Source organism: Chelonoidis abingdonii, chromosome 1, assembly GCF_003597395.2.
Source record: "Chelonoidis abingdonii isolate Lonesome George chromosome 1, CheloAbing_2.0, whole genome shotgun sequence".
NCBI lineage: Eukaryota > Metazoa > Chordata > Testudines > Testudinidae > Chelonoidis > Chelonoidis abingdonii.
In genome coordinates, this window is record NC_133769.1 from 31,478,549 (window position 1) to 31,492,697 (window position 14,149).

The following is a 14,149-nucleotide window of genomic DNA, read 5'->3' on the forward strand; positions in this document are numbered from 1 at the left end:
CTATTGGGGGAAGGAAGAAGAAAATGTTTCCTTCAAGTTTGTTTGTTTGTTTATGCATTTCACAGCACAATTGGCCATTGTATAGTCAGCTAGTTCATTTCTGACTTGCTGAAAAGATCCTTATAAACAAACAGGAAAATCCTTATGAAAAATAATGAATTGTAATAAATCAAAACATACTATTTAAAGAGTGATCTATCAGAAAGTGGATTTTTTTTAAAAAAAAGTCAGTTTCAAAAGTTCAAGTTGTTGGTGTTCCTTTAAATCTATAAAAACTAAAATACTAAACTAGTTCAGTGATACTAAACTATTTTGACATTACATTTTGATGTGCTTTTATATGCATGGATCATAAGCTCTATTTTGGACACATTGTTGCTGGAAATGCACAATTTCTAAATGCATGCAGAATGGGACAGATGGAGATGGAGAGGCATACTTCTTCTCCAGCAATTCAAATACTTTCTCCTTACATACAGTTTAGTCATGTAGTACTATGCATAGATGACGTTGGTATAGTCTTTAGAAGAAAAGAGCTTTTCGCCCTCTGTTATACAAACATGTTTTTCCTGGGTTTGGCGGATGCCAGTGCCTTACTAGTTATGTCCAAAGAGTCCAGTGTAAAAACTATGTACTTTGAGTTAAAAGTTCAGCATCCTACACTTCTGCCATGAATACACTACTGTTGCAGCACATCCGGTCATGGGCTTGATACTGCACCTCTTACTCAGATGGGTACTGTTTATGTGAATTGGTTTTGGTGGGACTGCCCATGTGTAGCAAAGACTATTCATCTGAAGAATTGTAGGATTGGGCCCTAAGAACATGAATACACTGTTTAAGTGCAGAGCCTCTGGTTACTATTCCTTGGACCACAATGTCAAACACAAAACGTCTTTGAATGGCTTTTAAATAACCATGTATCTGAATGCAGCATTTGGCTCAAAATATCTTTAATAAAGTAAGGAACAATTCAGTTTTCTAACTTTATATTTGCTTGATCTGACATTAAAAATTTTGAAAATATATTTGCTGCTGCTGTTGTTTTTTTCATTAAGACATTCCAGATACCACGTTTGTATTGAAATGCTGCTAATTTCCCTGAACATTATTATTTAATGATCATTTTATATGGTTATTTTTCAGGTGTTCGAATGAAACCAGATTCAAAAGAGAAGAATTATTTTGGGCATACAATTTCTGCCCTACTCCATACTCTTGGACAACACTTCTGGGCCTTATTTTATACTTGGTTTTCTTCGCACCTGGTAAACAAATACTTGTTTTAGCACATAGCTTTCAGTCAATAGCAAACATTTGAAGTTCTTAATGGTCAGACCATTTGAAGCTTCTCTTACTGTTCAAGCTGATTGTTATACTAAAATTGATCATTTTTTAAATTCTCAGGAATGGGACCCATGCCCTGGACAGTAAATTCTGAAATCCATCCACTTTGGGCTAGAAGTACAGGAAATGCATGTTCATCTGGTGTAAACTGGATTTTCAATGTTCTGGTGTCACTGACATTTTTGCATACAGCAGAATACCTTACATACTATGGTAAGATGTTGTTTGTGTCTTAATCTGCAGTATTAACATTTGTATTGTCTTACATGCCACGTAGTTTTACTACAGTTTAAATGCTATACTAGGTGTTTTGTGGTATTCCATTTTAGCTGCAAAGCTCTTGATTAACACTCGTTTAGTAACTGCATCTGACGAAGTGGGTATTCACCTACGAAAGCTCATGCTCCAATACATTTGTTAGTCTATAAGGTGCCACAGGACTCTTCGCCACTTTTACTAGTTTAGTAAGTTTCATTCTTTAAGAAAGGAATGTAGACAAATAATTTAAAATGAGGAAAATAAAGGAAACCTTCTGTTTAGTGTAATACTGTGGAGCTCATTTAAAAGGGTAGCATTTGCCATGTTTTATCACATAGTAGTATCTGAAATTCTCCTTCATGTCATGACCATAACAGACCTTGGTGATAGTACTCACATGTCTAGTCATGTGGTCATACTGGCATTATAAATAATAATTAGGTATAGGATAAATTCAAGAGCCTGGTTTAATCTTTGTAATCCTTTTGGCTGTTTTTGCTGATGTTTCTCTGTTTTTTGGGTCACCTCAGGGTCCACTGAATCAGGGGGGATAGCCAAACCTTCCCTTTCATGTGTCTCTTTACTGCAGACCTCCAGTAACATTATTGCTATTTATTTTAACTGATGGGAAGTTAAAAGGATCTATATGAGTTTCCATGTTACGCTAAAACCAAATGGAGTATTGCTTCTTACTAATTTGATTTATTATAAAGTGATGTAAAAAAGCAGTTTTTCTCATGTCCACAGACACGTACTCCTTTATTATAATGCTGCAGTTCATATTTCACAAGCTTCTTTGATTTCTGTAGCCTCCTAACTCTGTTGTTTCTTTTGATCTGTGTGAGATGGGGGAAAGACAGGGGGGATAAAGTTCTGTAACCTAGCATGTGTGTTGTTTTGTATTGCAGGGGCATTCTTCCTCTATGCCGGGTTTGCTGGTATGGGACTCATTTTCATCTACGGCTGCCTTCCTGAGACTAAAGGGAAAAAACTAGAGGAAATTGAATCTTTGTTTGAAAACAGGCTATGTACATGTGGTATTTCAGATTCTGATGAAGGGAGGTATATTGAATATATTCGGGTGAAGGGAAGTAATTATCATCTGTCTGACAATGATGCTTCTGATGTGGAATAATTTTCAGCTGCTGATGTATTAATCATTTAAAAGCCTGCTGGGGGAAGAACAGCTCTTGGTGACCTCACTGCCCTGCTTCTGGTCTGGTTCTCCTTTCTACTGCCTAGTTACAAATGCCTTCGTGTACTAAAATACTTCGTTTGGGAGAAAATGAAACGTAATACTGTTTGCTTGATCATGGAAAGTAATGGTTTCCAAAGGGGATCTAATTCTTCGACTGTATGTATTTAGCAATGGTGTGCAATACACGTATCTGTGCATTATACCAAATGAAATGCATACGATGTACCATACTGTATATCTTTATCTTTCTTTGCTGACAAAAGTTAAAATAATGTAATAACTAATCAGCAACCAGATGAATCATAAAAGTAGAATAAACCTGGGAACAGGGGCTGGGTTCACAAAAGAACTTTAACTTCTAGGCACCTAAAAAATTCACAAAATGGGAGGTAAGCATTCAGGCTTCCTCTACAATGACTGGCGGGATATAGGCACTTATGAGTGGGATTCACCAAAGCCAGCGCACTAGGCGGATTCCTCTAGCCAATGGGAGATGCCAGGGGGAGAGAGGGAGGTGTCCTAAGCCCTGTCCCTCTCTGAGAGTTTGGCACGTAAATCCAGGCTGGAGGGAGACATCTCCTTCTCCTTGGGATTCTCAGCTGCAAGCCCTCTCTTAGAGATACATCAGGAGTTAGGGCACTCACCTGAGAGGTGGCAGATCCCTATTTGAGATCCTTCTCAGTCTCAGGTGGACAGGCGACCTGAACCAGGGCACTCCTACGTCCCCGATGAGTACCCTAACCACTGGGATAAAAGTTGAGTGAGGTCCCCCTCTGCATCCCTCTCCTGTGAGCATGCGTCTAAGACTGGGCCCCGCAGCGAGTTAGGCGGACGAATTCCTGTCTTCCCCTGGTTTGTGCATTGCACTGGGGCTTAGGCATTCAGACACCTACAGGGGAGCCATAGCGCATGTACTGAGAGGCACAATATCAGCATCAAGGGGAACTTTTAATGCAAAATCTTAGGAACCTACAGGGTTTGGCAGCAACTGAGCAGGGGTTTTGTGAATCCCAGTGGTGCCTGATCCTGGGATTTAGGTACCTAAAGTGGCAGTTAGCTGCCTAAATCTCTTTGTGACTCTAGCCCTGTGTATTTGGTGTTTTTGCTGCAGCAGCCTGAATATGAAATAAGCAGAATGAGAAATCCACAGGATGCTGTAGAAATTATCACACAGTTTGAAAATACAAATATCTTCTGTCTTTATGGGAGAGATGTGTCTCCTAATAGGATTTCACTCTTGTTTCTTTGCGTTGATATCCAAAGGTCTGTGTATCAACTCTAGTGTCACAGTGGATGTCGGTTATATTACTCTATCCAGATATTGATCTTTGACCATATATTACGATCAGTAGTTGATATTTGTGACCTACATTGCCAAAGAATGACCTTAAGCTCACAGTAAGGTGTAATTAAACGTTATTGCCTGGACAAATAAACTGACACATATTGATAAGTGCCACTTAAAGGCCTAAGTTAACTGGAAAAAAGTGATTTTACATTCCCATTTGTGCATCTGAGCATTCGTGCACGTGTCCAGTTTTGAACACAAATATCATCAGTTTAAAAAAAAGAAAGAAAAATAAGGATAAGATCTTGTGTTGATAAGTTCACAGCAATCACTGCCCCTTTGCTCATTAATATACATGTCACTTTCAATTTTTGTTATGTGCAAAGTAAAGAATTTCTAGCAGGTCTTTCCTCCCTTTACTCAAACAGTGTCTTTGGATCTGAAAAGAAAATTAGCAGTATTCAAATGCTGATATTTACTCTTATTAATTGTCTTATGAAGCATTGCAAAATTGTCAGGAAAATTCACTGTGTCAGGCACAAAAAGCTGCTCACCCACATTCACCATGGTAATGAAAAAATTTAATGGTATTTTATTCACCTGCCAAAAAAATTACTTGCATTGGCAAGTAGAATCTTACAAGGCTGCATTAAAATATCATGATATTTTCTTCCCTCTCCGCCCCTTACCCACTTAATCCTTCAGAGAGATAAGTTTTTAAAAAAATTTGGAAGCTTGAAGTCATACCCCTGAAATTCACAGCGGAGGAAAAATCCCTTTTCACATATACCGTTTCCTCCCTTTCTTTTCATGATGTACAGTTTTGATGAAAAAATATGAGATTGTTGGGTTTTATAGATATAGGTCTGGAGGCCTTTTCATGGATTGAGAGACATATTTTGAATGTAGGTTTGCTCTCTGAATGTTATTGGTTGCCTAATTATTTTTAGTGGGTCACACATGGGTGGTAAGTTTGTATTGTAACTCTTTGCTAGATCTGATTTATATTGCTCTATATAATTTTATACAGGGGCTTTTGTAACTCCTTGAGTTTTCTTTGAATTGTGTGTTTTGTCAGAGTTGAGTGTGACTGTCTTTTTAACTTTATAAAACTGTTAATGAAAAGAAATGTTTAAAAAGCAAATGTTTTAAAACATCCCTCCGTAATTTGGAAAAGGAGGAAATAAGCATGACAAACAGAGGGTTTTTAAATAAGTCAGAGTCACTGAGTTTTGGCATGATTGGACTCTGAATATGCACCTGCTCAGTTAGAAGGCCAGGCTCCCAGGCTTCAGATCTCTGCTCTCAAGTATAAGATGTTGAAAATGTTGCAGCACGTACAAGTTCAAATGTGCACTCTATTAGGCACACCGTTGCCAGTTTATAGCCTTCACTGAAGGCACAACTTAGTCTTAAATACTTTTATGGGTAAATTGGCTTCTGCCTGACCCCCAAAAGTCTATTCTCCAAGGCCATGCTTCAGAAAAGAATTCCTATTCAGAACAGCATGTAAGCACACATTTAAATGCTGTCCTGAATACGGACAGACTTTAGCTCAATATCTCTCCTAAGGCCCTGACCCAGCAATGCACTTAAGCATGTGCTTAACTTTTAGCGTGCGATTAGTCCCATTGATTTAAGTGCTTTTGCTGGACTGGAGCCTAAGCCACTTGAAATGCAGCTGATCACTAACAGCTTTAGTGATCAACTGTTGCTCCACTGCACCAACATCTGTGATTAGACAAAATTGCTGCACCGCTGTCACTCATTTGGCATAACTGAAGTAAAGTGACTGTAACAGGAATTGTCACAAGATCAGTGACTTGTTTTTCTGCAAATGCTGGGGCTTTTGAGCAAAAGAAGACCATTATCCTTTTCAACAGTGTTTCTTGGGTGTTCTCATAAACTACATTCCGCTGTGCACAGTACTCTGCTATATTTCTGACACTTACAACTTTTATCTTATTGTAGACAATTTTCTAAAGTCATGCATGACATTTCCCTACTCTCTAGGCATAGAGACTAAAAACAATGCATTTCAGCTGTGAATGCAGCTGAGTAATGAGGGCACAAAACCTACTGGCTGCTTTTCTGTCACCTTCTCTCCCCCCGCCCAATGGAGTTGGATTTAAGTCTTCCTTTTACTATTGCTTTATACAAAGATAATATTCCATCTCTTATAAGTATTAGACATAATACCAAGCATTATTTATAATAAAAACAAGATCAACTGAGTACTTGAATTAACCTTACATAACTGGGATTTTATTTTCAGAATTTATAATGTATGAAGAAAACAAATATTTCTATTTTGCAACAGGTTTTAATATTTGTGCATATTTTACTTTCTAAGAGATTTTGCTAGTGTGGGTAGACTTACCAACATTCCAGATAAAAGGATATAAATACAGTGTAGCTGAATAATTTCTTATGACAGGATTTTAATTTATAAAAGAACATAAATAGTATATCTAAGCACAATATCATTTTTATTAAAAGCTTTCTGCAGAAGATGTGAAATTATTTCTTCACAAGTACTACACATTTAATTCAGGGCATCTGGAAAGTTAAAGTAGGATTGGTGGTATAATTTTGGCTACATTGGCACATGAGTTACATACGAAATTCCCAAAAATGTAAGTATCTCTGATGCTTCAGATCATGTAGGTTTGATAATAGGTATAGGAGATGTTAGTCCAGATGCATATTTTATTTTTTTAAATTTTATTAAAAATTAATTTGTTAATCTGTAGAGTTCCAAAGCTTCTTTAATGTAATTTGCAAGTTGTTTCTGCCCCTCATCAAATTGATGGTCAGATTGTGGGATTTTTTGTCTTTTGTTTTTTTTAATTGCATTTGAAGATAATCATTAAAGTGAACTAAGCCCTTTAGGAATCATTTAGAGATCATTTAGCAATGAAATTTAGTTGCTGTGCATACCTAGTAGATAATTTTTATCTTGTGAGTTGTAATGATAGCAAGTCCGAACCTTGTAATAAGGGAGGAGGCATTAAAATAAATGTTGTTGTGCTAACTTCTTTTTGAATAAAATGGAAGTGGCAATGTCTTTCTTGTATAAGAGTTAGTGCTGGAGAAAAAAGAGCAAAGATGTCATATTAAAAGACTCTGAAAGTAACATTACAGTTGAGACACCCATCATGGAGAGCAAGGAGTTGTCTTTTACTTACCTCTTTATACATTAACCAGCGAGTTGGGAACATGCAAGGTTATTCAGCAAAGTGAATGTGCCAAAAGGGAAAACCCTGCCACCTCCTTTGCAGGTGTGAATGGACATCAGGCAGGGGCAATGCTGTAATTCTGCCCCGTAGGAGGGTAGAGAATGGTAGAATGCCCTTGTGTGGTATGGAGCCAGTTCCCCAGATTACTCCCATTAACATCAGAGCAGGTGTGCCCCATGAAATTAGATGGCATGGCAGGAGTGAGTTGGAAGAAGAATGCAATTGCTTCACATGTCCTCCAGTCCCAGCTTCTCATAGGAAGGTGGGAACACTGGGCTGGAGCTTGGGTAGAGGAGATCTGTGAAGAGGGAACTCCTTTTCCTCTGCAGCTCCCCATTGCTCCCCTGAGTTCCTTGGGTTGGGCACTGGAGAGAAGTTTTGACCATAAGGATCCAAAGCTCATTGCATTAATGGGAGTCTTTCCTTTGACTTTCCAGGCTTTGGAACAGGCCCTGTGTGCAGGCGTAGCTATGTGCAATGGGATAAGATGGACCAGAATCATAATTCTCTTTCTTTGTTTCTCACGTTTAACATTATTTTAACAAGGATTTTTTGTTTTTAACTTTACCTGCAATTTACAAAAAGAAACTTTATTGTCCGGACATTGTTAAAAGAGAGATGTTGCATTCCACCTTAGAGAGATATTTTAGTATAAAAAACAAAGTTCTGCTAAGCACTTTAAAAAAGCAATGATATTTGTGCACTTTTTCTGAGAGATTGAAACTGACCAAATCCCAGTCCTCTTCAGCTAGAAGAAAATAGAGCTTTGTGTACCAGGCCAGAAGCAGATAATCCACAATATGTGCTTTATGGAAACGTGTTTTATTGCGGGTAACATTTACAGCTTACATGTAGCTGCTGCCTATAAAAACGATTCTGAATTATTCTCCAGATTTAGACAAGTCACTTTTTTTGGTGCAAAAGTACTTGTTGTTTTCTCTAAAATGTCATAGCCTTGTGTACAGTACAGTTAAGCATAATCCATGAAGTGGTTTAGGTTGTGGCAGTGTTAAAAATGTCAGACCAGTAAACTCTTCTAGGTGAACATTGTTGAAGAAATATTGTTGTTTGGGTTATTGGGGGGGCAGACTCCCTAAAGGCAACTATATAGATTTTAAAAGTCAGAGAAAATGGCAGTTCTTGTGTATTTTGTGTATGTTTTCACATAGAGGAGTTTTTTATGTGCCAATAATCATCACTGTGGTGTTTTGTAACAAAGTGTTAATTGTGTTCCGAAGTACTATAGAGGAAAATATTTTAGCCACACAATCTGTTTGTGTTAAGTGAAGGCCCATTTCTAATCTCACTTACACGAGTTTCTCAACAGTTGACTTCATTGGAGTTACTCCTGAGTCACACCAGTATGTAAGTTAGACCAGAATCAGGCCTGACGAATCCAGAGTTTCTGTAAATCCTTACTTTTGTATGTAATAGATGTACAATATGTTACAGTTGAGTGATTTGGCATGTGTAATTATAAAGCTCTAAATATGATTCTGTTAAACTGTACACTTTTTATTTGGATTTTACTTTTCAAAAGTTAGTTTGACATTTTATCATATTTATATGACTAACAAGGGATAGCACAGATTAGTAATGTCCGTATGCTTAAAAATACAAATAAGGTTTGTGAAGGCCTTAAACAACAAGCAAACTTATCTCATTTCTTTAAACATTCAGCAAAATTAAGAAAGGATTGAAAACATAACCATCATGATTTCTGAACAAAGGCTTAGCCTTGTGGGGCAAATCCTGAGCTGGTATCAAATAGTGGGGTTTCATGCTTTAGCAGACCTTCTGCAGTTTATGCCAGTCTCAGCCCAGCAGAACACAATCACGTGCTCAGTTTTAAGCACTTGTAGTCCCAGAAGTCAATGGAATTAGTCTTGAAATTAAGCACGTGCTGTGCTGGATCGGGCTCTAGCCAGGAATCAGAGCCTATATATACAGCAATTACTCATTTAGACTCTTTCAGAATCTTTAACTTCATATTTATCTAATGAAGTCAGATTTAGAATACTTGAAATAAAATGTTATTAGAGACTAAATTTCGTAATATTTATGTGCTTATTACTAACACATACACATGTGAAGCTGGTGGGCATACACTAATCCCTGAATGCATGTTACAGTATGTGGTACTTAAGAAATGAGTTTTGGCAAAACTAATGTGAATATGTTATTCACCAGCCTGTTGAACATGTGCTCTTTCCTTTTGCAGCCGAACAAGCCTATAATGTATGAAAGTGTTGTACATTTTATGACATTTCAGTGATGTAAAGTTAAATGATTGTTCTAACGGCTTTACATAAAAAATAAATATCTTCAGAGAATTGTTATTGCCAGACTTGTAAATGAGCAAAATAAAAGGTGAGATAGAAAGATTGCGTAATTAACTACGTTTAATTTGTACTATAATTTAGGTAACTTTTTATAGCTGGAAAAACAAATCATCTAGTGAGATGAACTAGAAATGAGATATAAATATTGGCCTAGATGATATAAAATATTTCTTAATTTATTTGATTGCTCTGCTGTTAAATAACATTAGTAGCTGAAAGCCCAAGATAAGACACAAGTGTCATTCATAAAGTCGTGTGTGTTTAAAAAAAAAAGAGCCAAAAGTGGCTGAGAACTTAAAAACTGGATGGTAATAAGCCATGAATCCCACTGATGGTTGAACCTGGTAATATTCTAAACAAAAATAGCTCTCAACGATGCTTGCAACAGGTTCCATCACTTCACACTGACTCAATAGACATTTTAGGCTTCAGAGTCCCTGGAATCTTATTGTTCCCCCTTTTGACCCAAATGGCTAGCCAAAGTTTAGACCCTGGCCGTGTTACAGCCGGGAATAGAAATTGATGATAGGTATTTCTTTGATGCAGTCTTGTTTATTTACAAGGAATGTACAACGTTCTGTGTTTCTGAATGCAGAATTCACCAAGACCAAAAGAAGGTGTTTCTTAGCTTATCAGAGCCCCCTTTAGCCAACACTAGGCCCAAAAGCACTCACTCTAGCTTTTTCCTGGGTCACATTGTGCTTGCAGGCTCCTGCTTGTTTTTTTCTTACCTCTTTTCCTTTGCCGCTCTCTCTCTTTTTGTCTGCTATTTCACTATCTATGTGCTCTCTCAGACTCACCCCCACCCCTTCTCAAAACAATACTCAGCCCAAAAGCTCCAGGGCAGGTCCACACACTCCTTTTGTCTTAGGTGGGCATATGTTTACAGTTATATTAATTGACGGATGAGTTCACACCTACCAATCTCAACAGGGCTTCCCAAAGCAGAACAAGGTTTCACTCAGCTCATTATAATCATATAGATATCGCAAAAATAGGGAGTTTTTCTAATGATGGTGGTAGCACTCACTTAAAAATTGACTAGTCCACTTTCCTTCCTGGAGGCTTGAAATAAAACATATAATGGAACTCAGGAGCACAGGGCAGCTGTGAAATACAGCCCCCTCTGAGTAAAATGCAGCAACCGGTATATAATTCCTTGCCAGCAACACTACACAAGTGTTTTTTACGAGCAGTGATGATAACTTCATTTACAATTACAGGTGGCACTGAGGTAGGCAGAATGTAAATATCCAAGACCGAATAGGACATGGATAATGTGGTTTACCCATCTACCCTTGTGGAAAGTATCCTAGGTTCTTTAAGGCTACAAGTGATCAATGCATTATGTGTCATCTGAATTAAGGAACTCCAGCACCATGCCTCCTTTACATCATTCTGTGGCATTGCTTTACTACTGATTGCATGAGAAGAGTGCCACCTATTGCAGCACTAATACCGCTGCCTTCCGTGTCTGGATTATTTTAATGTGTCTCCCATCCAAGTATAGGCCAGGCCTAGCTCTGCTTAGCTTATGACAAAGTCTAATGGTTTAGGAGGGCAATTTATACTCAAAGACTTTGTCTGATTATGGGGACCGGGGAGGGCACAGAAGTCACAAACGTGTAGCCAAAACTGCCCAGCGTCACAGTGTACATATTTTAATAAAAATAATTTGCAGTGAAAACTGTTCAGAGCTATCTGATGAGGTGTAATGAACAGTACAGCAACCAGCTAACCCTGTCATCCCAGTGGCTGCTGGCTCAGCCATGGTGCCATGCAGGAGGCTGGGCAGAGAGCACAACTGCCACCGCCTCCTCAGCGCTGCTTCCCTGACTCAACCTCTACAAAGAGAGCAGGGCCCTGCAGCACCCTCTGAAGCCAACTTACATAAACTTTCTGACTATGGCTACACTTAGTTACCTCTGTTTCTAGTAAAAGTCATGGACAGCTCATGGGCAATAAACAAAAATTCATGGCCCTTGACCTGTCCATGACTTATACTATAAATACCCCTGACTAAATCTGGGGACTGCCTCTGGGACCGCTGCGCAGGAGGGGGAAAGTGGGAAGTGGAGCACAGCTCGGGGGAGCAGAGGGAAGCAGCTGGCCACACTGTCCTGGGACTGCTTCCAGGAGCTGCCAAACGGTGGCTGCTGCTCCAGCCGCCCCCCAGGACCGCTACTCAGGCGGTTCCCCAGAGCCAGGTGCACCGGCTGCCGCTCAGGCGATCCATGGAACCAGCTGTCTGGCACTGCCCGAGCAGCAGCCGGTGTGGCTGTTCCTGAGGCCACCTGAGCAGCTGGCCCCAGAGCCAGCTGCTTGGGCAACCCTGGGGTCAGCCGCACTGGCCGCTGCCGCAGTCATGGAGCCCTACTTACGACGTCCCCAAAATGCTGAGCCAATGAGGCCCTGGGATGCAGAGATGGACCCCTACACACACACACTCCACCTTGACAATTCACCCTATCCCTGCCACTGTGAGCTCCTGCTCACTTACCCTCCCAGGAAAGCCAGGCTTTAAATGAGAAACCCTCAAGATGCTGAGTGAATCTGGTATTGCTGCGTACTGTTATGTCCCTCTACCCACGCACAAAAGGTCAGACATCATGGAGGCCTTTCACAGCTGTGTCAAAGCTGCAGCCTTTTCACATGCAACGTGCTGAGCACATACCCCAAAGCGACAGGGCTCAGAGAAGAGATAATGGCAAAGGGCATTTGTTTAGCAAATCCCCTTTATGTGTGACCGAGCTCCCCACCAGGAGTGAGCAAAGGGAGGCTAATCTGGCTGCACTGACAGGTTACGCTTTATTAGGTTTCTTGTCAAAGTGATTGACACTAGCCTTTCTGACTCACCTGTCACAATAGGCGTACATCAGCTGTGTGGAAAGTGAAAGAGGACAGAACATGGACGGTCAAATAATCCTCTTCTGTGCTGCCTCCCTTCCCACTCTGCCCGAGGTCAATCAATGGACGCATCTTTGCTCAAACAGAATCCAGTTACTGCAAACGTGTACTGATGGGAGCAGTACTGGGCCCAGGCTCAGTCTCATAAACATCAAAGCTTTGCGGAGCTGTGGTTAACCCCAAATCAGCCACATAGGACAGCATTTGCATTTGCTCCGATTTCCCTGTGAGACACGGACATGCCCCTGCATGTTGTCTGATGCTGTTACAATTTGTACCACAATAACGAGAAGTTGCTACACATGGTAAGAGAGGTAAGTTAAAGCAAAATGGTTTGATCTGATCTTAGCAAAATGGGGTCAGGCTTTACCTGGGTAGCTATGTGAGCTTACTACTGGTACTCTTCTAGCTCGCTCATTCCCCCACTCCCGCCTTTTTTCTCTTTTGCTTCATGGCTGCTTATGACCATCACTTACTGTCACATGACATTTAGAAGGCACACTCTTTGGGGCAGGGACCGTGGGCGAAATCCTGTCTCACTGAAGTGAATAATTTTGCCAGTGACTTCAGTAAAGCCAGGGTTTCCCCTCATGTCTTTATATTTACAGCTGCCTCATCCATTCTGGGTCCTCAAACAATGTCTGTGCTTGAACAAGCTCCAATTCGCATCCTAAGAGTGACATTCACGTCTGTGCAGAGGACCAACACAAGTACTAGCTGAGGATGTGAGTGGTTTCTAGGCCTTGAACTGACCCTCTGCATGGGGTAAAATTAATCCCATAGAATTCCATTCCTAGTGCCATACAGTTTTTTGAACAGCACCTGCTCACTTGTCCTTGACAACCACAACTTCGGCTCCAGTTATGATACTGTTTTCACCTTTGAAAATGGCGGGCAAGGCGTATTTAATCATTGTTGTATACACTGTGGTGGCTTGAAATGTCAGTTACTTAGGATAACAAAGAGTAGCAGCTATGTAGCTTTGTTTTGGAGGATGAGCTCTTCAGAGCAGAGAGCAGAGAGTTAGGCCAACCTAACACCCAATGTAGACACATCTGTGTCAACAGAAGAATGTTTCCATCACCTAGCTATTGTCACTCAAAGAGGTGGTGTTTGTACTCTGACAGAAAAACCCCTTCTGGCACTGTAGGCTGCATCTACACTAGTGAGTAATGCTGCCATAGCTGCAGAGCCATAGCTCTGCCACTATAGCCTCCATAGAGTAGACATACCTAAAAGTGACTTAATTCAATTTGGCTTCAATAGAAAGTGCCCAAACAGACATTTGCACTGGGTTAACTAAATCCATTTAGTAGGAGCATTGCTGGTAGATTGAGGGAAGTGATTATTCCCCTCTATTCAGCACTGGTGAGGCCACATCTGGAGTATTGTGTCCAGTTTTGGGCCCACTCCCCCCTACAAAAAGAATTTGGACAAATTGGAGACAGTCCAGTGGCGGGCAACGAAAATGATTAAAGTTGGGGCACATGTTTTATGAGGAGAGGCTGAGGGAACTGGGGTTATTTAGTCTGCAGGAGAGAAGAGTGAGAGGGGATTTGATAGCAGCCTT

At 40.1% G+C, this 14,149-nt stretch overlaps 1 protein-coding gene across 1 annotated transcript in view; it reads left to right on the forward strand.

Moving 5' to 3' along the window:
- SLC2A13 (solute carrier family 2 member 13) overlaps window positions 1–4,383 on the forward strand; it is a 341,963-nt gene extending 337,580 nt beyond the window's left edge. The window contains exons 8-10 of the mRNA XM_032803991.2: window positions 1,147–1,268; window positions 1,408–1,560; window positions 2,514–4,383. Coding sequence (XP_032659882.1) covers window positions 1,147–1,268; window positions 1,408–1,560; window positions 2,514–2,740 — 502 coding nt within the window. The 3' untranslated portion in view covers window positions 2,741–4,383. The remainder of the gene's footprint in view (window positions 1–1,146; window positions 1,269–1,407; window positions 1,561–2,513) is intronic.
- Window positions 4,384–14,149: the final 9,766 nt, after the last annotated feature.